This window comes from Strongylocentrotus purpuratus, unplaced genomic scaffold (assembly GCF_000002235.5).
Source record: "Strongylocentrotus purpuratus isolate Spur 01 unplaced genomic scaffold, Spur_5.0 spur5_scaffold_11, whole genome shotgun sequence".
Classification (NCBI taxonomy): domain Eukaryota; kingdom Metazoa; phylum Echinodermata; class Echinoidea; order Camarodonta; family Strongylocentrotidae; genus Strongylocentrotus; species Strongylocentrotus purpuratus.
In genome coordinates, this window is record NW_022145596.1 from 972703 (window position 1) to 999668 (window position 26966).

General features: G+C 36.0%; 1 protein-coding gene and 1 long non-coding RNA gene across 6 annotated transcripts in view; both read right to left on the reverse strand.

Moving 5' to 3' along the window:
- The window catches only part of LOC579262 (inositol polyphosphate-4-phosphatase type I A), a 59226-nt gene that overhangs the window by 11194 nt on the left and 21066 nt on the right, over positions 1-26966 (reverse strand). For 3 of the 5 annotated variants that reach the window (XM_030980286.1, XM_030980284.1, XM_030980288.1), the window contains exons 5-21: positions 24723-24965; positions 23721-23956; positions 22031-22162; positions 20652-20734; positions 19176-19382; positions 18557-18614; positions 16339-16447; positions 15073-15180; positions 13047-13158; positions 11976-12138; positions 11334-11354; positions 8976-9158; positions 7884-8042; positions 2444-2629; positions 1404-1472; positions 858-981; positions 227-344 (exon numbers count right to left, since the gene is read on the reverse strand). In XM_030980286.1, coding sequence (XP_030836146.1) covers positions 227-344; positions 858-981; positions 1404-1472; positions 2444-2629; positions 7884-8042; positions 8976-9158; positions 11334-11354; positions 11976-12138; positions 13047-13158; positions 15073-15180; positions 16339-16447; positions 18557-18614; positions 19176-19382; positions 20652-20734; positions 22031-22162; positions 23721-23956; positions 24723-24965 — 2311 coding nt within the window. Of the gene's footprint in view, positions 1-226; positions 345-857; positions 982-1403; positions 1473-2443; positions 2630-7883; positions 8043-8975; positions 9159-11333; positions 11355-11975; positions 12139-13046; positions 13159-15072; positions 15181-16338; positions 16448-18556; positions 18615-19175; positions 19383-20650; positions 20735-22030; positions 22163-23720; positions 23957-24722; positions 24966-26966 lie in introns of all 5 variants that reach the window. The other 2 variants (XM_030980285.1, XM_030980287.1) reach the window with 2 other exon arrangements.
- On the reverse strand, positions 4512-7266 carry LOC115922140. Its single transcript, XR_004063336.1, has 2 exons — positions 7053-7266; positions 4512-6175 (listed from the first exon to the last, which is right to left on the reverse strand). It is a non-coding gene; the product is annotated as an uncharacterized LOC115922140 (long non-coding RNA).

Below are 26966 nucleotides of genomic sequence, written 5' to 3' on the forward strand. Positions count from 1 at the left end.
TACATCTCTCTATGAGATGGGATCCAGCTCTGTGTTATGTTCGGTAGAAATCAATTTAGGTGATTTTAAGAGTTACCACATTACAGGACAAAATTTGAAAGCTAATGTACTGTACATATGATATAATAATCTTGATTTAACGCCCTTTTTTTTGGGGGGGGGTCTAAACAGAAAGAAGGCCTCTTTTAATTTGCACCTCAAACTAAAAGTAGGTTAAGATAGATACCTGCTTCCACAGAGGATAGGTTTATCATCTTCTGATTTGCTTGGAATCAACTTGAATGTTACTCCTTGAAGATCTTTGATTGATGCTGACATGTCTTCCAGCATCCCCATCTCATCACCTAGCAACAAACAAAAAACAACACTCATAATCTTCTTCATAGACTATCTCAATACAAATTAACTAACATGGAGCCAATTACTGAAAGGTTTATAAAAAAGTAACACTTTTTAAACTGATGGAATATGGTTTTAGATTTGTGCAATAAACACTCACTCCACATGGACAACATATTCCTTTACATAAATCAATGTACTACATTGACTAGCAATGACCAAAATCAACTTTCTGGGCTGCAAATAATATTTCTTATTTATAATACATAACACGACGACAATCATCGATTGATCTATTTAGTAGAGTGAATATCTATCCTTGCATCTTAGAAAGGGTTACCCGATACACACATCAATGCCATGTTTATTTTCCACAATCTGCAGGTGTGGCAACGGCTGGCTTAACGGTAAAAAAAAAAAAAAAGTACACCGTAGATTTTAGCACTTTTGTTATCACCTCCTAGATAACTGTAAGCTAAGGGTTATAAATAAAGAATCCCTATTTACTATAATCTTACCATATGTACTGAGTAGACTCTCAAAGTGGGCTAAGAATCCTAGTTTACAGAGCTGTTTGAGGTAACCTCTGTTGTTGATGTTCTCTTTGAGCTGTGTCACTACACCAACAATCAGAGATGTGATCTGATGGAAACAAATATTCAAGAGAGAAAACATTTAAATTTAGAGTCATTGGTTGGAAAGGAAATATATGTATCTATGTATACCATGCCTTTCATCATGCGAATCCAAGAGGCTAAAAGGATCTTAATGAATAACTTCTACTACCTAGACATATTTAATTCAGTATCTTTGATTACATCTGAACAATCATTGTCACTAATAAAGTGATGTTCCTTTGTGGTTTGACAACAAACCAATATGCACAGTTCTGTCTTTATTGATATTTTATAGTGTTGAAAACTTGAGGTGCCAACAATTTAAGTCCAAGGTATTTGATCAACTACAAGAAAAACTTTACTGCTAATATTTTACCCCCAACTGCACATTCTATGTCATAGAGCTCTTAATATTGCTATATTTACAAGACTGCTAAAGATACATACCACTTGGGAAAATACAAGGTCTCTTCTGTTCTGTAGATTCTGCAAAAAATCAAGGTTTTTGTATTCCTCCTGAAACAGATTCAAGAAAAATAAAGATTAGAAAGTAAAGTTCGAGCACTGAGGAGTTCCTTCCCCATCAAAATATTAAACGAGGAATAAACATATGTAGTTACTAATGTTAATGATCAGATTATACAAAGTCTCCCGAGACCATTCTTCCACACCCAGATGTTAAAGATGTATAGTAGTGGGCTCTCATGAGGAATTTGACACCATTAGGGGGTTTACCCAATAACAGGTGTTGTCAATCATCAGGATTAGCTTTCAGTTTTATGACCAACAGCCCTTACGTAAAGCTCTGCATTTCCCATCAATCACACCATACGGAAAAGTGATCATCTTAATTTCCCTTACCCAAAGACTCTTCGAGATAGTAGGGGATTTCTCGATGGGACCTCGGGTTTGCTGTGTGCAGACTTGTACACCCTGATATTTCCACCAAGTCTGGTGGCGGCGAATTATGACCCACTACAATTGAAAACTGACTAACACCTCCCTTTAAAGTGTGGTACCAAACTTTGTTTCCTTGCTCTCTTCTTGCCACTCCCCTTACCCATATTCTCCAACCTCTTTCTTCTTGAACACCACCTACAACAAATTCTAACAAACTGCAATTCAAGATAATTATGAGACTTCAATATCTATGTCTTTTCTTTTGTCCCAAATTACATAACAATAATAATAGTTACATTCCGCTTATTACTAATGTCTATGTGTTGTATGAGACTAGCATTAGCCAAGCTAGGACCGGTAGGAAGGAATTCCTTGAATGCTGTGAGCACCAAAATCGGTAGCCTAGCAGAGCCGGGGTAATATTGGAGCGCTTTGAGCACCTTGCAGGGTGGATATGTGCACTATATAAATATCCAATATTACTATTATTATAAGGTGCTCTGGCGTTCAAGGAAATTCTTCTCACCGGGTACCCATTAGCATCACCTGAATGGAGATTGTGTCAAAGTTGCTACATTATTTAATACCTGTAATCTCTGGAAGCCCACACTGAACTTGGCTTGTTCTTGTAGCTTGATCAGAGCCTCATTGAGAGACTGGAGTCCAGGGTCTACTGCTACCATTCTCTCCTCAGCACTAGCAGCCTCAGGTAACATCTCAACTACTTGCTGTAGCATGCTCACAGAGTCCAGAATCTTCTTGCACATACAATCCTATAGAGTAGCAAAGATAATCACATGAAAGTTATTCTCTTTCATCACTGGCAAACCTAAGTAAATAACAGTAATCTTTTACATAAACAATCTTGAAGAGGCAATGATTTCATTCCCCTTTCTGCACTGGCAGGTTTGACAAAGCATTTCAGCTACTTCATGTAGCACGTTCACCTAGTCTTAGATCTTCTTACACATATAAATAGAAGCAGACTCAGGCAACAACTCAACTACTTAATGTAACATTCTCCCTAGTCTTAAATCAAATCCTCAGGAGTGAGAAACTACTACTGATGAGACACTTTATCTGTAAAGACATGATTTCTCTAGATAATAATTTGAACTACCAATAATCTTCATAGATAGTACAGCATATTACTCATCCATAAAGGGACACCTTCTCTATTAGGACATGATTTGTATTGACAAACACACAGTCCTCCCTATCTATAAAGGTAGTGCAGTACATGTTACTCACCCATGATGGGACACCTTCTCTGTTAGGACATGATTTGTATTGACAAACACATAGTCCTCCCTATCTATACAAGTAGTTCAGTACATGTTACTCACCCATGACGGGACACCTTCTCTATTAGGACATGATTTGTATTGACAAACACATAGTACTCCCATAGAGATATATACTTAATAAGGCTAGAGTGCGGACTCGTCATACGCGCCCGTTCAAAGCTCTGTGCGCGCATGGAGCGCGGTCCGCCATTACTAAGGAGGGCACAACTTCGAGAAATACCCGGATGTTCCCTTCGAAACTGTGCTACTGATAAGCAATGTGAAGCTTTATTTTTCGAGTTGATTTATCGGTTTTCGAGTATGAAACGTTATAATTGTGGTATTTTGCATAATGCATGAACCCTACTCATGCCTCAGTCATGGTATCTGGTGTAGGTCAAGATTAATTACGGGTGTTATGGTGAGGTAAAAGGGACACAAAAAGTTATTTATATTTCAGTATATCTTCAATTTTTCTTCCTCTTTGTCAATATAAAACTGCGATATTATGACATCAAATATTACTTGGCTTTCAACCAATCAGAATAAAGCATTTGGGACTTGTATTTGATATTTATGTCATGATATTAACCAAAGTTTTATGCTACAGGGCCAATGCCGGGGGTCAATGTTTCTAATTCAGTTATTATGAGAGCCAGGGTTTATTGATTTAAAACGCTTTAAAGGTTATATATTCATTTTATGTTTATGGCTATTATAAACAGATTGATACTTATAGATTTGGGATAGAGATGGGTATGTAGATAGCTAGACACATAAATAGATGGATAGATAGATATAACATAGAAGGATAGGTAGATAATGGAAATGCAGATATAGGACGATACTGAAGATAGGAAGAGGGGAAAGGAAAGAATTATACACATTTATTTAAAAAAAATTATGTTATTTACTCATCCAATCATTCATCCATCCATCCAAACATTCTTTTTCTTCTTCTCTCACTCATTTTATATCAAATTCACACCTTATGTCTTTCACCTAATCTCTATAAAATTTCTATATGTCTGAAAGAATAATTCAATTTTTTACAGTTCACTATAAATATATATGAATATTCTTTAAAAACAGCTGATCATTGATGTAATAATTATTTATTCACATCACCTTTTTTCTCCATAAATAATATTCTCCTTGATACAGTGTATTTCTTATTTTCTTCATCAACCAGTTTTAGAGAATAAACTTATAATTCAATTTGAAGGAAAAAAATGAATAAATGAACCTTTTATTACCACACGGCACACGTGTGTTGATATTCTACAGCATAGGCATTTAAGTTTTGACATTTTATTATACTGCAATAATACAACACAATTGAAAGGACAGACATTGCAAAAACAACACCTCAGATTTTAGCCCCAAATTTACTGTCACGGATCATAGGCAACACAACCACGACAAATTGATTCGCCACCAAAGACAAGCATTACACATCCCAAAACCGCCACAATAACTCCCAAAACATAAATGTCAGGAGGCCAATGTCTATGTGTCAAGATGTCAGCGATAACGAACACTTTATTAACTAGTCTTGGCTCCAAGCGCACGCAGGCGCGTTACATTTACTAATAATACAAAGACATTTCATCGAGTAATAAATGCAAACCAGAAAAAGTAATTGAGCATATATATTCCAAGTCACCTGTATTGCTATGAAGAACTATAATTGAAGAGACTTACATCTCAGGATACTGCACTACACTATTCAGTGAAACCTCATAGTAACATGGTCTTTTGACATCATTATTCATCAGGTATAATAATAAATTTGAAACTGATTACCCTCAAATGTACACAGTAGATACAACAAGCCAAAGAGTGCACAATCTTATGGGTTTACATCTAGTGACATTATTCCATATAATTGTTCTGTTATCAAATCTCTTCAAAAGCAGTTTTCCATTTTGGAACAAAATTCAAACCTATGTACAAAACGATCTATGGGTGTGTATATGGTGTGCAACTGTGCATTACACAAGCTTTTCAATTGCAACACATCTGTGAATTCTTCTCGTTTATTGAAAATGGGCTCACTTGATGTGAATTTCTTGCTTTTCATCTTTAATGATGTAAATCACTTGGTTGAGAGCAATCCAGACAATGTTATAAAAAAAGGTCTACATGTTTATCTCAGGTTATCCATACTGTACCTGCAGAATCAAAGCACATGTAGAGTGCAAATAATTTGCAAAAGTTATAGCAACTGAATCAGATACAGCAGGTACAATTATGAAGCTTATAGAGTAAATATTCAAATACAGTGTACCTCACAACAACTCAAAATTCAAGTACATTTTGTTTAACCCCTAATTTAATCAACTCTTCTAAGTTCCACTTTAGTTTGCCTTCGTGTAAAGTTAACAAACAGAAAATTATGGTTAGGTTGTGCAACTGTCACAATGTGTCCCAAGAATTTTATTTCATTACACAGAACAAAAGTCTCAGATTGTTCTGTTTTTTTAAAAGATTATTGAAAGCTCTCTCCAGTTTTAAACGGCTTCACAGTCAATCATCCAGTGGATAAGCTATGCAGACAAGAGGCAAAATATAAAAGACTGATCTGTCTTTGTAGTTTGTACGAATGAAGTTCTATGTTTTGGTTTTTTTTCCTGAAAATGCGTTCTCTCCAAAGTTGTGTTGAAGTAGGTCAAGCTGATCCTGGCTAATGAGCTTGCTTTCGTGGACTTCCTGCAAGAGAGTCCTGGTTTTTCCATCTCTCCTGTTTACCTTGTTTCACCACTTGAAGCTGTTTCTTGGCATCCTGCACTTGCTGTCTGGTTATATTCAGTTTCTAATCAACTCAGACAGAAAAAGAATAGTCATGTTCTTTTGTAATGTCATAGGGTTTCTTTGGAGGCACGGGAACACTTTCGGATGTTGTACATGGTTTTGCTGGGAGTCTTGAGCCATGGGTCTGTTTATAGGGAGGATGTCAAAGGGAAAGACAGTAGGCACAGCTCTAGGAATGAGATGTGGTGTGTAACATCCTTTCCTCTCTTGAGTGTATTCCTGCATTACAATAAAAGCAAATGGAAACAATAATGAGTTTTTTCTCATAACATGACAATTGTTCTACTATTCATGCTATTTCATGTGATTTTTAAGACTGAAACTGAAAGCAGCTTCCAGCCAAATAAATAAAATAATAATGTCAGCAAGTCATAAGCAAATTTGATAGAAATAGTGTAGTGTGCGGTGGGATTTTTAGGCTTGCCTAGCCTAGTTGGATAACTCCTGTGATGTGAAATATGGCAGGCTAGCCTGGCTTAGACCAAAAGCTTCAGTCTCTCTATATCGTCGGTTGTTCTACTGAGACTGCATCTGGCTCCACTAGACCTCTGATTATATTATGGGGAATGTCAACAAATGTCAGTTTTATTAAAGAAATGACCCATATCAGACGGTTATTTCTGTCTAACCTGGCTTTGCTTTTCAGGCTTTAGAAATTAGAGACTAGAGTTTAGATCTAGAGTCTAGAGTCTAGATCTATCATCTAGCTCTAGTCTAGTCTAGTTAAAATATAAAGAAGCTGACATTTGATTTTTAATTTATCTTGAAATTAGATAAGATCAAATTAATTATATCATTTTATTCTAGACTTTCCTTTAATAGAATCAAGCTCATGGAGTTATATTTCCGAGTTGGACTCTCTGACTCTTGGAGTTGCGAGCGACTCCAGCGCAGCAGAATTTTCCCATCACCATCCCCAGAACCTTAACCCATGCCTGCCCCAGCCCGGCGGGCGTGGACTGGCGCGCTCCGCTGCTGCAGGAGCTGCCGTGGCTTGTCATGAGACAACCCGGGTACAGACTACAGTCACTGCATAAACTACATTTTTAGCTCTAAAATCTCCTTATTAATCAACATAACATTAAGAAGAACTTACTTGTGAAATATTATGCAGTTCCCTTTCTTTCTTCGGTTCGAACATCCAAATGCAACGCACGAACCTGGCTTCTTCAATTTTTCCACGTATGTTGTGCACAGTATCTTGTTGGGTCGTCCGTTTTTCTGCCCTCCTTAGTAATGGCGGCCACCGCTCCAGCTCGGAGCAGCAATTTGAGCGAGTACGCCCTCTAGTGTTTAGTAGTATATATCTCTATGAGTACTCCTTATCTATACAAGTAGTGCAGTACATGTTATTTACCCATGATGGGACACCTTCTCTATTAGGACATGATTTGTATTGACAAACACACAGTCCTCCCTATCTATAAAGGTAGTGTAGTACATGTTACTCACCCATGATGGGACACCTTCTCTGTTAGGACATGATTTGTATTGACAAACACATAGTCCTCCCTATCTATAAAGGTAGTGCAGTACATGTTACTCACCCATGATGGGACACCTTCTCTGTTAGGACATGATTTGTATTGACAAACACATAGTCCTCCCTATCTATAAAGGTAGTGCAGTACATGTTACTCACCCATGATGGGACACCTTCTCTGTTAGGACATGATTTGTATTGACAAACACATAGTCCTCCCTATCTATAAAGGTAGTGCAGTACATGTTACTCACCCATGATGGGACACCTTCTCTGTTAGGACATGATTTGTATTGACAAACACATAGTCCTCCCTATCTATAAAGGTAGTGCAGTACATGTTACTCACCCATGATGGGACACCTTCTCTGTTAGGACATGATTTGTATTGACAAACACATAGTCCTCCCTATCTATAAAGGTAGTGCAGTGCATGTTACTCACCCATGATGGGACACCTTCTCTGTTAGGACATGATTTTCCAGGTAAACATACTCCATTCATCTCCCAATCTTCATAGATCCCATTTGACACACCAGTACTAGGGCTAGTGGGGCTTGTACATCCACTACCTGAGCTTAGTACGCTACTCCTCTGGGGTGGCTGTAAACAAATATTTATACATTATCAGTTAAACTGTACTGCAAAAATAATTATCCTTTCAGGTTGCAGGGTATCTGAAGCCTGAACAACTTTTTTGGGCCATTATTTACACAAAAAAAGAGAAGAAAAATAGTGGCAGTCTGTAGTTCTAATAGGAAACATAATTGCCAATATCATTAATATTACAAGCTTTATTGCAGTTACAAAAACTACAAAACGCAGCTGCATGCATCATTTCTCTGTCAAGCAAACCTAGTCACATTACATCTATCTTACAAAATCTCCATTGGTTGCCCGTAAAGGAACGTACAATCTTCAAAATCCTTCTTTTAGTTCATCAAATTATGAATAGAACTGCTCCTGAATACAACCATTCTTTAGTTAACCTCTACCAACCCACACCTACCCTCCAATCTGGTCATCTACACATACCACTTTCAAAGAAATCTTGGGGGAACAAGCTTTTGCTCATGCCAGACCAGCCCTGTGGGCTTCACTTCCACAGGAGGTGAAAAACTGATCTTCAACGTCTTTTAAGAGCAACCTTAAATCCCATTTGTTCAATTTTGCGTATCAAAGACAGACATTCATTCATGTTTTCATTTTTGTATTGCTTTCTTTCTTATGTAAATGTTCACAATCCCTTTGTCATGATGTAATGTGTTCCCTAATATTTTCAAACGCCTTGAGCGCTTAATTAGAATAGATAACGACGCTATATAAATCTCAGGTATTATCTAATTGTATTATTTACACCTCAATAAATTTAATAAAAAAACGAAATGTACTCAACTGAATATCAATTACTTACTATGTTTGAAATCAGAAACATTGTGATCCTAGTATTTAACTGCCCTGGATTAACTGAACAGATCACATGAAACAAATCAAACACTCCCGTTTTTAAATTTTGAAACAAGACTTGTTACTTACTGATGAAACACTGATGCTGCTGTTGCGTGAATTACCAGCGCTCCCATTGTCGGTGGTAACAGGATGATGGTGACTTTTATGATGCTTGCGATCTGACTTGCCTTCAGCCTTAGTAGCATCTTGGTATGATCCATGGGTCTTCTGTAATGCTGGGACTACACACTGCTCTAAGAGTAAGGTTACCTGCGAGATCAACACACACAGAAACATATACATGGGACTGGATTGTAAATCAATGAGAATGATCATACTTGAGTCTGTCTGGTACATGGAAAGCAGATAAGGTTACATTATGGAAGATGATATGAAAGGATCTATGGTGGACAACTCTAATATACATTGTTATTTTCAGTAAATTTCTCTGGTTCTGGTGATTTTTTTCCTACTTCTCTCTTTGGGATGACACAATTTTCATAAGTTTTGTTTTACATTACATATTTTACAACAAAATCCATTAAGCGATGAAATGAAATAAATAAATAGGCCAAAACAAGGAAATGCAATATATATAACACCTATTCACACAAGGAATAAGGATGGCAATGATACATTAGTTCTGCAAATCAGTTGATCATCTGATATTCTATAAAATATTATAAGAACAAAATCTGACAAGCTTTAGGGGAACTTTCTAGACATACATGTACAATTGCTTTGTCAGAGTAGCAACTATAAAGATGTATCACAGCAAGTGACATTGTGTAGGAGCCAATTCAGCTCTCAACACAAAATGAACACACAATGCATAGTCATTGATAACACTGCATCAGGGTACCGGTACATAGAAGTTTAATTTAGACTTGTTGTTATTCTGCCTATGAGGATGTAACTTGAATTTGCCTTGCTTCTTTTACAATATCCTGAAAACCTTATTTAAAAATTCTTACCATAAGCCTCCTAGTAATTTTTTATTTATGGATGTATTTAATAAGTCCATGCCTCAAATTTTAAAATTTGTTACAAGTGGAATATTAGTATATACATGAATGTTATATGCTGGCTTCTTGTTATTAGTTGATCTTTCTTGAAGCTCAAATGCTTGACTATTCAATCATCATGAAAAAGACATTCTATATTATGCGCTTGAGTACAATACAATGTGCCTCCTGCCACCCCCTTCCAACCCTGTTCAAGTAAACTAGTTTGCATTATAAGCCAACTGTATATGGTTTAGTCAAATGACAGGTATATAGGTTACATTGAAGAAAATACATTACACCTGACTGATTCATTACATGTTATATATATGTGTGTGCTAGTGGAGATATGTATTCAAATTAAGGTTAGGATCCATTAGTAATATGACACAAACTAAGCAATAAATGAATATTTGTACATAATAACAGAATCAATCAACACTTTTGGTAATTTCATCCATAGAGGTATTTTCCTTTACTGATTCGCTGCCATCTATTTTCATTTGAATCATTTCACTGAAGATGGCTCTTGAAGCTTAATATTGAGTTTGTAATACATAAAAGATCACAGAGGTAGTTGGTTTGATGTACCCCTTTAAAGGGATCCAGTAACTTTGTCTCAGATTCTGAAACAAAATCCTGGATTTAGCTCATGCTGCAATGATAATTATAAACCTTTAGGTCAGTCAGGAACCCCATGACTTTTACAAGCCGATCACCTGTCTAATTATCACAATATGTATGATTGGAATTACAAATTTTGAAAACCGTTTCCTAAACGGTTTTCATAACAATACAGTCTATTGGGGAAAACGAGTATGGTAAAACCGGTCACTCAAAGATTTTTACTTTTTTGAGGCATTTCTTGATCATTTTGAAGCACGATTTTTGTAGGGCTTCAATATTACACCATATTACAGACACTGATAACACGTAAGGTCGTGCATCTCGGATTTAACATTGTTAAACGATGCCTTTAAATAAAGACATTCTTAAAGGAGCTAGCCACTGACTGCTCTCACTTCAAGTATTATGCAACCTAGATTTACTTCCAAGTTGGAGCATATTAAGCTGCTCATGGCTTTAGTTCAAATGTTTCAAGTTAGTTGTGCAGTGAAAGCTGAACTGAAAGTCGATGAATGAAAGATTTTACTTGACACAATAATACTTTTTAACATGATGTTAAAATGTTTAATAGGTACATACATTGGCATGCTAGGTTGGGATAACATAGAAAATCTCTGACATTAATCATTAACACCTTATAGACCAAACCAATTGGAATCCAAATCAATTGAAGACAAGGATGAAATATAAAGGGTTTATAAAACCATATTCAACACTCTCTCACTAGGTATACAATGAAGACACTGAATTAGTACAAATGGGATTACACGCTTAAGCATCATGCAAAAAGAAACACATAGATTTAGAGACCTACCTCTCTGCAGAAGATGTTAATCTTTTTTTTTTTTTTATCCCATCATGATAAACAAGAAACATTGAAATACAAGTTAGATTAAATAATCCCATTGACAAGTCCACAAGTGAATAAAATTGAAATCAATAAAATATGCAAATTGTGCATTCCATTTTCAAGTGTTACATACAGCACATTACTTAAAGAATTTCACATATATACATGTGTATCATATGTTAACACAGTAACACATTAATCAATACGTGTATGCTATCTCAATTGATTATACACACACACATAATATGAGCTGGTATTTGAAGACCTGTTATGAATGTACACATGTGCATTTATCTAGTATACTTGGCATTATCTTGAATTGTATTCTATACAACTTTTATTCAAATACACACTGTACATCGTTATACTTTTCTTGCAAATCTGAAAAACTGGATATTATAAGCATCCTATACATACCAATATCATGGTCTCTAGTTAATAACAAACAAGGAAGAATGCCTAGTACCATTTCACACAGTGCAATGCACAATAAATATGCTTGGATTTTTGTTAATTTGAACATTCTATGCATACAAGACATTTTAAAAGCCCATTGAGGAGAGTATAAACATTCTTGAATATAAGAAACTATCTTGTATCTATTACCTGTTCAATGAGAGCCTGTGTCATATGCTTCATGGTGGTGACATCTTTGTACTTGGCAGCTAAGCTAACGTCTTTACAGCACTGATCAACCTTCTCTCTCAGCTCAGACACTCTGGTTAACACATCAGCTGCTTGGGAGGATAGGCAATGATTGTTGCCAACACTGCCGGCAGGGTTGGAGAAGAACGAAAGGTTTCAAAACAATTATCAAGAATACTGCAAACGAGGAAATATTTACGGTGTAATTTTCGCAGATTTCGCTCTGAAATTGGCGTCCGCGAATTTTAGAACCTGCGAAAATATAAACATGGCTTCTTTTGCGTGTCCTGAACGGGCTGAATTTGGTTCAACGCGAATTTAAGAACCAGTGAATATGTTTTGGGGTCGCTCAGCGCGAAAAATTAATCGCGGGAAAATAACAGCGTTAACAGTATTTGGGAAATTCAGTATGGGGGAGAAATGATCTCAAATGAAGTACTGGCTTCACTTTATCAAACTTGTTGAAGAACAGCTGTGGATTTTTTTCTCTTGGAAAAGTAATGATTCAAATTCATTTTGAATTTAATTTAAATTAACTTAATATCTGCAAAGGAATCTTTAAGCTGCTAATTTATAAATTTCAGGAAAATTTCTTTCAAAAATTAAATAATATTTCTCACAGATTTGAAAATAATTGTTTCTCAGATCTATTTATTTACCTTATGAAGAAACAAACTATGAAGACAATAACATGAACAATCCTTTTAATTTCATAGTATATCTAGGTAAATTATGGCTGTCTACAAGATATCCTTCATTGATGATTGAGTTCAAGAGACGAGATGTATATCGTTGCCTGGCTAGGAGAAGGGCGTTAGCTCGAATTTCAGGTAAAAAAATGAAGCATTAGCACTAAATCGTCTCAAACTTTTATAAAACTGACTTATTTCCGGGAATTTTTTTTTGTGTCTTTTAAGTTTTAAAACAATTTTCGGGACGGAAAGCAGTTTAAATATCAAACAAATCTTTAAATGTGTATAATTCGAAAAGTAATTTTCTGCCCGCCGGCCGACGATATATCTTGGTACTCACAGTCTACTTTGTTCATCTGCATACTGCTGGAAAAGTCTTCTTAGTCCTCCATGTTTGAACTTCATTGTGTGTGCACAGGGGGCTCCAAAGGTGATGGTGTTATATACAACTCCTGTATAGAGGATGCAGAATATATCATAGAACGGTCTCTTATATTTCATTGAGCAGAATAGGTAGTGTTGAAAGAGACTTGTAACCACTTCGATTGATTGGACATCAAAAAGAATTCAGGCGAGTTCAACAAAATATCTTAATTTGATAGAAAGTATCCAAAATTATTATATAAAAAGTCTCCAAGAAGATGAATTTACAATGCAATTTTGCAATAGATTACACTTGCATTGATATCCTCAAATACAATGTCCAAGAATATTTTGAATTAAAAATGAAGTCTTTTACATAGTGCCCCTAAATCTTTCTGATATTGAAAGAGGTTACCAAATCTCAATCAAAAGGAATAATACCTAATTAAAACAAGGGAAACGCTCTCGGCGGTCTCGCCTGCATATTCTGCAATTCAATATGATAAACCAGAATGTCAATGACGTAGCGCTCATCCGCATCTCGCAACAACAAATATCGTAAATTTTATGTGGTACACTTTTGAACTGGTCAAAAAATAAAAATTTGATGCCCTGGAAGGGACATAATTTGATTTCATTTGCATAAAGTACCATAAATAATCAATGGAGCAAAATCTCACAATTCTGTGTAGAAGTTTAGTGTTCCAAATTTAGCTCTACCAGATAAGGCAAACCAAATCAAAATCGGTCAAGAAATGAGGGAAAAGAAGCAATTTTTGTTATTTTTGGAATAAATTTGCATAAATTACCATAATTAATTAATGGAGAACAATTTCAAAATTCTGTGTAGAAGTTTAGTGTAACAAAGTTAGCTCTACGATATAAAGCAAACCAAATCAAAATCGGTCGAGAAATGAAGGAGAAGAAGCCTTTTTTGTGATTTTTGAATAAATTAGCATAAATTAGCATAGATAATGAATTTCACGATTCTGTGTAGAAATTTTAAATCCCCCTCCTAGCCCTATCATATGAAACAATCAGAATCAAAATCAGTTGAAAAATAAAGAAGAAGAAGCATTTTGAAAATCTTGATGTTGATGCCACAACAAAGTCTAAGTTTGTTGACCTTAAATGACCTTTGACCTTAACTTAGTGACCTGAAATTCTACTCACATGATTGGGGAGACTTGATAACCCTATAGTCCAAGTTTCATTGACTAAGAACTTATACTTTCAACATTATATCAAAAATTCAAAAACTTAACCTTAGGTTAAGTTTTCGATGATGATACATAAATTAAAAAAAAAAAAAGGTTTTCGATGATGATGCTACAACATAGTCCAAGTCTGTTGAACTGAAATGACCTTTGACCTTGAATTTGTGATCTGAAATTCTACTCACATGATTGGGGATACTTGATTACTCTATAGTCAAAGTTTCATTGACTAAGAACTTATACTTTAAACTTATATCAAAAATTCAAAAACTTAACCTTAGGTTAAGTTTTTGATGTTGGCGCCTATGTCTCGCTTTTTGCTACGCAGGCGAGACAAAAACTATTTATAAAAATATATGTTCTCTAACAGGTATTCAAACAGTTATTACAAGCAATCTCATATCTTGCTTGGGACTAGCCTGTAAATATACTCACATCATTTTGACTGGAAATACCTTGTTTTATTTAATACATTAATCATATACTTCATCACATGGATCTCTGAGGAACAGAAGTCTGATATATCGAGGGATCAGTGACACAAAGATGTAACTCCATTTCAGCCATTTTGAGAAAAAGTGGTTTATGTGTCACTGAGCACTTGGGCCTGGAAGAGTTAAGTCTATGTTTCACTAGCCATTGGCTGCAATGGGGTGTTGAGTGGAGTAAAGTCTTTGTGTTTCCTGGAAAGTCCAAATTTTCTGATCATTTTGATATCAAATACTCATTTTGGCAAAATATGGAGTTACTTCTTTGTGCCACTGAACCCTCGATATATAAACATACCTTTTGAGCCTTGCTCCTCAACTCTCAATCTCTGAAGATGAAGATTGGTAGGTACAAACTCAAGTCTCTTATCAGTCTTCTCTGTGCTCTTCTTGAATAACCTAAGCTCTGCAAAAAATAGGAATTAACAATTTATTACAGGTGACAGTCATCTATAAATAGCAGGGGTGATAGTGAGCATATGATTTGACGACTGGGAGGAATAGAAAAACACAAGTTTCATTTCACTCCTATGCTCTTCTTTAATAACTGTACCTCTGTCACAGATAATAATCAGGATCCAAAACTGATATTGTTCCTTATACAATGACTTCTATTTAACATTCTTCAATGGTATACAATGGAGAAGAAGAAAAAAACTGTCATATGAAACTGATATTAAATCTGACAAATCTACTGTGAATTAATTTTATTTCAATATTGTGTGTCATGTGAGCGTGTCAGAATGGGTTAATGTGACCATTTCCACCACAATCTGCCGTAGCTTCTAGATGGATGTATGGAAAAGCTGGATATCATAAAATGGGTGCATTAATCAGTACTGTCTAAGTTCCAGGGCCATTAGAACTCCAGTTTACCTATCCCTAATATTTTCTAATCATTTCAACACACAGTTTACTCACAGTGTACCAACCCTCCTATACATGATCGTGCACTGTCTTATCACACCTGGAATACGTGCTTCAATTTAACCACTTCCTCTTCACATCACTCAACGTCACTCCGCATCAAATGTTGGTTGCTATGACAACCATTAAACATGACAGGAAGGGGAGGAGCCCCCCTTACCACATGCAAACATTTGAATGTTAATCTGCAGGGGGGCTGTGGGGTGCTGTGGGGGTCTGAGCGGAAGGGTACGGTAGTGGAAGTGAAGGGTTCCTGTATTGGAAATGGGACACTCCGTGAGGGATAAGGGTGGCTCCTAGTTTAAACCTGTCTACAATGATGTAATGCTGCACTCTAATAGCAGTTTGCCTAATACCTTTAAAGGTAGTGATCATCATTTCAGGCTTTCTCATCCTCTTCTTTTCTTCATCAAAGCTGGATGTCTAATTACAATTTCTATACTATCAGTATGAAATAATGAACATGTTTATATAACATCGCACATTAAAGAAAACTAACAGGTGAAACCTCTTCACAATAAAGTAAATGATGATCATAAGACTCTACGTACTCCCATTTTCCACTTGACTCTCTTTTTGATTATATTTATCTAAAAGAGAATACATTTTGAACACTTAAGTCAGTGATATAGTTTACCCTTTTTCTGCATCTTCTTTAGTTGATCCAAGGATTGTGTGTACTGTTCTATCATAGTAACATGTTCAGCCATCACAGCTCGACCTATTCTATCCCAGTCTTCTGAGGGCTGTAGAGGGTGAGATTTCAAAGAGAGAGAGAGGGAGAGAGGTGAGGAGGGAGAGAGAGAGAGAGAGAGAGAGAGAGAGAGAGAGAGGGAGAGGGAGAGAGAGAGGTGGAGAGGGAGACACAGAAAGAGGAAGTAAGGGAGGATTGAGATAGAAGAAGATAAAGGAACATAGAGAGTGCCAGAAACAAATGGAGATGGAGAGAGAGTGAGTGAGATAGGGAGGGGGTGGAGCAAGGGAGAGGAGAGGGAAGGGGGTAATAATGTGTAAAAGGGAGACAGAGAGAAGGAGAGGAGAGACAGCGAATTGGAATAAGGGAGAGATTTAGATAGAATAAAGGAAGATAGAGCGCCAGAAATAGATGGAAATGGAGAGAGAGATAGATAGAGAGTGAGATATGGAGGGGAATGGAGCAAGGGAGGGGGTAATAGTGTGTTTAAGGGAGACAGAGAGAAGGAGAGGAGAGACAGAGAATGGAGGTAAGGGAGAGATTGAGATAGAATAATAATAATAATAATAATAATAATAATAATATAGAGTATTTGTAATAAAGGAAGATAAAGAGAGTGCCAGAAATAGACGGAGATGGAGGAAGAGAGAGAGAGAGAGAGAGAGAGAGAGAGAGTGAGATAGGAGGGGGGATGGAGCGAGAGTAGTAACATGGTGAGATGGGGAGTTACATTGCAGAATAAAGAACAGGATGTGAGTGAGAGGGGAAAATAAATATGAGTATGATAAGATTAACACAATATTTCTTCTTTTTTTTTCATTTCATTTCGTTTATTTCCATTTCCAACAAAAGAAATAAAGTACATGGGATTGCATTGTACTTAGTAAAACAATGAAACTCAACAATATATTTGTAATTGGTCCACAGTGTATAATAGGCATATAAAACAGGTTGGTCATGGAGGGGACTGCTGAAAAGCTGGGCTTGTAGATTGCAGCCCCCTATAACTTATAGTTGCAAAAATAGTATATCAATAATAAAGGAACGCACAAATACATAAACCAATAAAACATAACATAGAAGGAGTGAAAGGGACAAGGAAAGAAGGGAGACAACGAGAGAGGGCAGGGCTCTTACCTATAACACACACAACACAACACGGGCCGAATATTCTCATTTTGCCTTCCTAGTTATAAGGGTTAACATCAATAAGATTAAACAAAATTCCATTAAAGGTTCATGCAAGTGGTTGGCAATATATTTAGGTTTGAAAAGTCTTCAATTCTCACTACTTGTTTTTGAAACCTTTTGATAGATCAGTGAATCCACACTACCGAAACCAGCGATATGAAACTTGCAAGACACACTTTAAAAGGTACGAATAGAGCAGTGCATATTAGTCTCTCATATCACGCTACATGTACTTTTGTGTGGCTTTAAATAATAATAATAATAATAATAATAATGGTGGCTTCTTATAAAGCGCACATGTCCGTCACGTTGTGACGCTCCTGGCGCTGCCCCGAATATGACATACCCTGATTAAACCATGACAAACATGTACATGTAATGTAACATACTATTTACAGTAATTGTAGAATCAATGTGACAGTACTTAAAGGTAAAGACCAGTTATGGTCATGCGATTGCATTGTGAAAGAAATGTTGTGGAATCGACCAGAAAAGGTTGATCATCTAGCATTTAAGTATTGGTGTGTACTGCAAGGTTCTGGAATCATCAAAATGATAAGAAATTTGGCCCAGTCTTTGTAAAGTTACAAGCACTGTACACAGAAAAATGTATACGGGACTACGCACACGTGCGCGACACGTGTGTTTATCTCACACACCAATAGATAAACTAATTTACCAAATATATCAATTAGTAGGCGGTTTCCCAGCAAAATTTTTATCATCATGTATTAGTCAAAACATACTCTTTCACATGATTGGTAATAAGAGCTTCCATTTCCTTTTTTGAAACTGGGGCGTTTCCAATACTGGTCTATACCTTTAAACATACTCTTTCATAGTCACACTCTTGCTACATGAATAATCATAACTTTTGTCACAAACTTCTACAAAGTTTGTATGTGCATATATCACTTCTTACATATTTCACTTTCACTAAAACATCATTCTAAGATAACATGTAACTCACCAAGGCAAACACTGAAAGTTCTTTTAACTTCCTCTTCTCCTCATCTAAATATAATTCTCTGCAAAACAAGAGAGGACACAATTAGAAAAGAATAAAGATGAAAATATTTCCTGCTCAAGCAGAATTTCACCATTTATTTCAGTAATATGTAACAATCAAGCTCGCTTAATTGGGAATAGTATCAGGATCTGCTTATTACAAAAATATCATTGCCAAGTGAGAATTCCTTCCTCCTTGCCATATACAACATAATACAACATGACTATACTTTAAAAGAAAGGCTTTCTGCCAAAAAGGTATTATATTATTTCAATAACAGGACAAATGGAATCATTAAGCTACATGGCCACAAAGAAAACATTAGATAAGATATTTTCTTTGAGGATTGGAATTAGAGATGAATTACCTCAAGTTTCATTTCATGTTATCTGGCAAGAAAATGATTACAATAAAATAGATTCTCAAGAAAAACAAAGAGAAGAGGAAAAGCTATGTGGAATAATGCTTACAGCTAGATGCATGATGGGGGGGGGGGGTTAATGTTTTCTATCAAACTACCTAACTCTAATTGAAAAGGAAGAAAGAAAACAAATTGAGTAAATGTTCAAATGATCCTTACAACATCTTCTGTGGAATGTAGAACGAGAGTTTGCTCTCCGCCATGATCTCTTCCACCTGTACTATCTTTCCATCTGGGTTGAGATAGCGATACTTCTTATTACACACACAGCCATACAGACCCTTTGAGATGGAGTCTCTAGTAGATGGGGTATGGAGTGTGCCTAAGCGAGGTGGGTGCAGAGTGGTGGGTGATGGGGGTACCTGCAGTGCAAGATGAACAATGTTGAATAATATGGTCCATGGATAATTTAGCAATAAATAAACACTCTCTAATACAGTCAAACCTGCTTTAGTGACCACCTGTCTAACAAAAACCACATTCGTTGTTTCCCTTGAAAATGGCTTCTCATTGAAACATGTACTAAAGGAACCTGTTTACAAAGGCCACCTGTCTACAAAGACCACTTTTTGTGTTTCCCTTGGGCGGTCGCTATAGATAGGTTTGACTGTACTACATTTAAAACTTAATTAGTTGAACTTACAACTTGCTACACAAGTAAACCCATAAAGGTAGAAAAAAACGAATTACTCTACAGGAAGACAATTTCCAGGTGAATCGAAAGATCGTGGTGATTTAAAACCTATTAAAATACCATCTCAATTGATCATTGATTATACAGCATTGTCACACACTCAAAATAACTGATAATGAATGAATTACAACTCAAGCCTATTTCATACATGTACATGAACGTAATCTGAAACCTATTAAAATACCATCTCAAATGATCAATGCAGCATTGTCACACACTCAAAATAACTGGTAATGAATGAATTACAATTCAAGCCTATTTCATACATGTACATGAACATGATCTGAAACCTATTAAAATACCATCTCAAATGATCAATGATTATCCAGCATTGTCACACACTCAAAATAACTGGTAATGAATGAATTACAATTCAAGCCTAGTTCATACATGATGTGCCAAACAAGGGTCTAAGTGAACTCATTTATCTCTCTGTAACAAGATAGAGCAATGTGAAGAACACTACACTCATGTAATATTACCATGCCCTCTTTACCACATAATGCATGTGAACGAGGCTTAAAGAGAAGGTTGAGTTCTGGAAAGAGGTAAAAAATAATTTGTGAGCGTTATCATTGTATTATGTAAATGTGGAAGAACATCAGATAAAAAATGTTCCCTGAAAAGCATGGCTCTTCAAATGCCTTAATATTCTAAATTATGGCATGTAACATCATAAAAATTGGGATGGATTTTTATGCCACATGTTTGTGTAGTCCCATATACATATTTCTGTGTACAGTGCTTGTTACCTTACCACGACTAGGCCAAATTTCTTATCACTTTGATGATTCTAGAACCTTACAGTACACACCAATACTTTTTTGGTAGATGATCAACCTTTTCTGACAGATTCCACAACGTTTCTTTAACAGTACAATCGCATGACCAGAACTCAACCTTATCTTTAAGTTGACATTTAAAGACTTGAAGAACTTACTCCAATGATCATATTACTGAGTGGATCTGGCGGGGTCACTACTTGAAAACCTCTCTCAGTTTCAGGAGACACACACTGATCAAGCTGCAGCAATTAAGTAAAAACAAAATAAAGAGTTCAAAACAGAAAGAGAGCAAAATGAAAGAAGAAATCTAAGAAGTTGACAAAAAGATTTGAACTCTTGTCTTTACTTTGATAGATCTTCAACTTTTGCTCACTGTAAAGTTTACAGATGTATCTTTGCTTTCATTTTCATTGCATGACCCGATTGAGGGTTGTTAGGAGGCATTCATTCATAAATATTTAAAAATAAAGAGTTCAAAATAGAAAGAGAGCAAAATGATAGATGAAATCTAAGAAGTTGACAAAAAGATTTGAAGTCTTGTCTTTACTTTGATAGATCTTCAGCTTTTGCTCACCGTAAAGTTTACAGATGTAAAAATGATATACTGTATTTTCATCAGTTGTTTTCAGGAAGGTAATTGGTTAATTTTCAGTCGAAACATATTAAATACACTCATACTGTTGAGGGCATTAATATAAGCTCCTTCGACCTGGGCCATATGAAAAAGAAAACTGCTTAAAAAACTTGAAATAACTGCCACTTTTTTATTTCAAAATTGCTTATAGACAATCAGTCCAATGCAATGTTGGTTGGTTAGTGTTTTTATGGCAATCAGTCAATTTTGACTATTATCATCAACAATTTTTTAAATATTTTTTTTAATCATATGTAATAATACAACTTTTTTGGTAGTTATAGTTTTAATATTTTTAATAATTGTTATATTTTGTTTTTAAAGATAAAACAGTATCATGCCAGGTTACCGAGTCCTGTCCGTTCTAAATTGGCACCGTCCGGACAAACCTGCTTGTGTTTTGTACAAAGGTTTCTGGGAAACAAGTTTCCCATGTCTCTCGGGTGCAGACACGGGGCTCCCTTTGGGATACCTCAATATCTTGAAACCATTTAAGTAAACTTATATCAATTCTAAATATGATGTGAACTTGTTATTGATAACAAGTTTGATTAAATAGAACCTGTAAGTCCTTATGACCTACCTCCCACAGCAGCAAACTGATGGTGCCACCGCAAGGTTTATCATCAGCACCGATGATGTTGAGTACAAGCTTAATGAAATAGAACCTGTATGTCACTATAACCTACCTCCCATAGCAGCAGACTGATGGTGCCACCGCAAGGCTTATCATCAGCACCGATGATGTTGAGTACAAGCTTAATGAAATAGAACCTGTATGTCACTATAACCTACCTCCCATAGCAGCAGACTGATGGTGCCACCGCAAGGCTTATCATCAGCACCGATGATGTTGAGTACAAGCTTAATGAAATAGATCCTGTATGTCACTATAACCTACCTCCCATAGCAGCAGACTGATGGTGCCACCGCAAGGCTTATCATCAGCACCGATGATGTTGAGTACAAGCTTGTTACCCGGAGCTGCGATGATGTCTTTGAAGGAACAGATGGCATGACCTATAGCACAATGCTGGTGGGACGATGAAGAGGAAGACAAGGAGGAGGAGGAGGAGGACGAAGAGGAGGAGGAGGTGGAGGAGGTTGAGGTGGAGGAATTTACACAGGTATGAGAGCATGACTAAAATGGTAGCACACACAGATATCAACCAAGTCAAGTGAAACAAGTTGGTTATCATTAATGATTGTTTTTCCCCATTTTTAATGAAACAGCAACCCGTTATAATGACAGCATAGAAAATGTATCATGAGAAGGATTTGAAGAGCAGATGAAAAGTAAATATAAAGAAAAAAAAACAACAAAATATAAGGAATACATATTTTTCAAAACATTATCTAAACATTTAGTGACTAGTTACTATGGATATCTATTCACAAATATCCTTCACCTTAGGTAGCTTACAGAAATGTAGTGGCACAAGAGATGCGTCCGGAACACAAAGGATGGAATACTTGGTAACGTACATGAATTAAAAGTTCATTTTGTGATTTATACATATTATGAATACCAATTTTAAGTAACATTAGGCCTTATCAATGAAGTACATGAATTTGCCAGCTCCCAATCTTTAAAAATATTCCACCTCTTCAAATGTATGTCATAAAGATATGATTTTCAACCATTATGCATTTTGAGTTCTGGATGCGTCTGATTGTGTCACTGCGTTTTGCTATTAAAGCTACCTAATTCCATTGTTACCACAAATAATAAACAAAACAAAAAACAAGATAATAATAACAAAAATAAGTGGTCTAATAAAATAAAAACTAGAAATATTCTTGCTTCAACATACTTTTGCAAAAATACAATAAAAAACAAAAGAATTTCAAAAAACTTTGAGTAGGCAATCACAAAAACACTTCTGGAGTATAACCCATGCAAGGAAATTTTCAAGCAATCTCTACCAGTTAAATAATATTGAAGATGATATCCTTGTATGCCTGACTGAGTGAAGTTTGCTCATATCGATCAACTTTAGTTTTGTACTGCAAGCATAAAATGGAAAGAGGTTATATCCTATCACTCATACTATGAAGATGATGCAGTCAAACATTTTTCAATGCAAACTTCTAGAACTGTACATAGAAGCTGGCTCTTCCTCCATGTTTGTCTTTCATTCTGACTAACAATGATACTCATACTTATACACTTAATTCTAGGATGGCATTCTACATCCCACACTGTGCAAGATCTACTGTATGCAAGATCATACACATGTACATCTCTAGGTATACTCTTAGAAGATTGATGCAACATGTCTCCTTCTCCCATTCTGGACCATGCAATCCTATGTCTGTGAAGTGCAACTAATATACAGTTAAACGTTTCTAAATCCAAACAATTGGGATTCTCAGCAGGAGTTTGTCTACTCTTGGTCAATGGACCAAGTCAATTTTGCGGATTGAAAGTATGTACCAACATACATGTAACTATGGGAACTATTTTGAACTCTTATTTAGGAGAAATGAACTTAGTATTCTTTTTCTAGAGCACGAAATGTATTTTGCATCGATGGAAATCCTGGCATCATCTATTAAAATCTTGATTAATTGACTACTTTCCAACTTACCGACTGGTTTGTCCTGTCTTCCACTGCATAAATATTAGCGCGTAACCTGGTGATGACAGCGATATTGCGACTAGTCTCAAAGACTACCGTTGATACAAAGAATGGATTAGATTGTTTATCAATGATCTCTGTTTGACCGCAGTTTAACCATCTTGTATCAGGCGGCGTCATACAGTTGATGCTTGCAAACACGCTAGGTTCATCGCCATTTGATTTCATAGGGAGATGATTGCAGGCTGCACAGGAAAAGTGAAAGGAGAACGAAGATAATCCATCAGTCTTGCTGTAGAAGTGTTTACAGCTACTCGCATGACTGAAAATACAGTACTTCAGGATTCTTTTCTTTCTATTTGGCAAACATTTCCTGAATGATTAGAGACAACCGACTATTCTTCATAGAGGCAGAAGGGTGCTATAACTCATAACACGGAATTAACACCTTTCTGGCTTTCAACTGATGACCAGGAACTGTCTAACATGCTTAAGATGTCTAATCAAGAGGTCATTGGTATTTTGAACTGACGACATTTGCTCTTGGAATTATTTCCTAAAAGATAATGGTTTACGACTTGGGTTATGATATAGAATTTCAGGTTAGATTGCAGGTTATGGTTTAATAGGGCTATGCTGAAGGTTAAAAGACATTAGAGTCTCTTAAAAGATTTATTGGAGGGAAAAGTAAAAGGTACCGGACCAAGAGGGAATCAAGAACTAAACTGGGAGGGGAACATTAAGACATGGCGTGGAACGACACTGCAAGAGTGTACTAGGGTGGCAGAAAAAACAGAGATTTGTGGAAAAGTGTTGCAATCAACATCCAAGCTGGGAGAAGATACCTTTATAGGTAGAAGGGTAGAAATTTGAATAGTGAGACAAAATGACTGCTGAGCAATTGTCATGGTATCTATTGGTATAAGACGAGCACTGTCAAAGCTCTGTCGATCAACAGTAATCTTCATATTGCCTAATTATAAACTCTGCATCTAGGTGATAGCCACTTACATATCGACATCTCCAGGACTGGGTCATTCTGCATCCCATCAGAGAGGTTACCAGGGTCAATGACCCCTGGTTGACCCTCACTAATGGGGTCACGACCTGTGCGCGCTAAGATCTGGATGCGAAGCTTCTGTAGCTGTACACGTAGCATCTCGTAGCTTGCCAGGCGTATCGCCGCTACCCACTCGTCTCTAAGTTCTGTGGAGTGTGCAGCAAAGTACTGGTTGTGTTCCTCTCCGACAAATTCTGCACAAAAAAAACAATCATTCCAATACAAACTATTGTTAGTTAAATGCTATACAATACATGTACAGTACCTACTGTATAAGAACAAGTGTTTTAACTAGGATATCCAGTCTAAACTGGTCTCTTCTCTGGTCTTTAGGCACCTTAACTACACTGTATGCACAACACCACCTAAAAACATTTCATATACTCAATAGTTGTTACTATATCAAGCAAGGCCCTATACAACCTAGAAAGAAATGCGTACTTGGTTTATGTAACCTCGCTAGACTCATGGACTACAATCACGTGATGGAAAAATGAATTTCCGGGTAGAGGTGAAATTTGATGCATTCATACCCACAATCAAAGTAAATAAACAAAAACAAACTGGAGCAATATTTCACATAACCATCATATTATCTTAATCGCTGGGAAATAATCTACATGGATAAGTTAACAATATAAAAACAATATCCCACACACTTCCTGGAATTGTTCACATTTATTGTATTATTAAGACCTTGAACTTTGCTCCTTGCATACATACATTACCTGTGAGAAAAGGTCCATGTAACCGGCTGCACATACATACAGTGTACATGTATACATTTTAAACAATCATATTTCTTTATAAGGCCTAAAAAGAAAAAGATGTTGTATCGCCCTTTGCGACTGACCCAAAATCTTGAAATCTATGGTCGACTTTTGAAAAAGTTTTTTTTTTACCGCTTTTTAGAAGAAAAAAATGTATTAAAGCATTTAAAACTGAGAAATATCAGCCCAAAGAGGGAGTAAAAAAAAAGAAAAGATTTCTGACCGACCACAAGGTTTTGGCAAGTAAAGGGCAATACAACATTTTTTTTTTAGGCCTAATGGGAATTCAAATCATAAGAAGCTACATTTCAGTATTTGATGATTCGCTATTCACCATCGCTTTTCAAACAACAACTTCTGTGAAGAATGAACAAATATTTGATTTCTCTTAAGAACCCTTAGGTACATGTAGCTATTTATACTTGAAAGCAAATATAATTAATAATCCTTTAGTGGAAATATACTAAGAAAACAAGGAAATCAAACAGCACTAAGTGCTCCATTCTATCTTATAATCCATGAACCTAAATAGTACATGTATATCAATGCCAGGGGTTCTTTCCCTCTTTAAAAGGAAGTGGTATTTTTCACTAGAAATGGACTATCTGTAATCAATGTTTGGAAATATGGAAATTCTGATTATCCCAATATGAGCATTTTTTTTGAAAATTACCTTCACTCATAGATCACCCCCACAATCAGTGTAAAGTGTATGTGATTCATGAAACAAGAAAGGAAAGTAGGCACTCATCATCCCGTCGTTACAGAACAATTCTCAATATGGTTGTCATTAAAAGGAGGTTAACACAATATTTTGTACTCATTGAACTGGTTGGAAAACAAACATAGGTTGATATCCTACTAATTACAGTAAGCTAATAGTAAATTGAGCAATTAGAGTAGAGCTAAATCACAATGACCCAATAGTCAGCATTATTAGTACATGTATTAACACATTTTTGAAAGCAACAAACTAAGCTAAATAAAATTTCCAAACCTAACCAGTTGGAGACATTTAAATTTCTACTCTTACTTGCATTCCTCATGGGTTTGGTCCAGACTAATGTCTGGCTTAATTGGTATTTAATAGGTTGACGGTATTGTCTGAGGCATTATCTCATGCATACAATATATCACTTACAAATAAAATAATTCTACTATGTGTAAGCATCTAACTGGGGAAAGACATTACACATTACAAATATTACTATGATGTTGCTGACATGCACAACTAACCCCCTAGCTCCTCCATATCCCAAGAGAAGGCTCATATTTCAATAAATCTAGAACCCCAACACTGGGTTAACGCTTTGCCTAGACGCAAAACTAACATACAAATGTTTTACAAATGTCTCATTTTTTTCCCATGTCAAACAGGAATTAAACCCAGCAAAAGGTTAAAGCCCTTTGAAAGTGTTGGGAGCC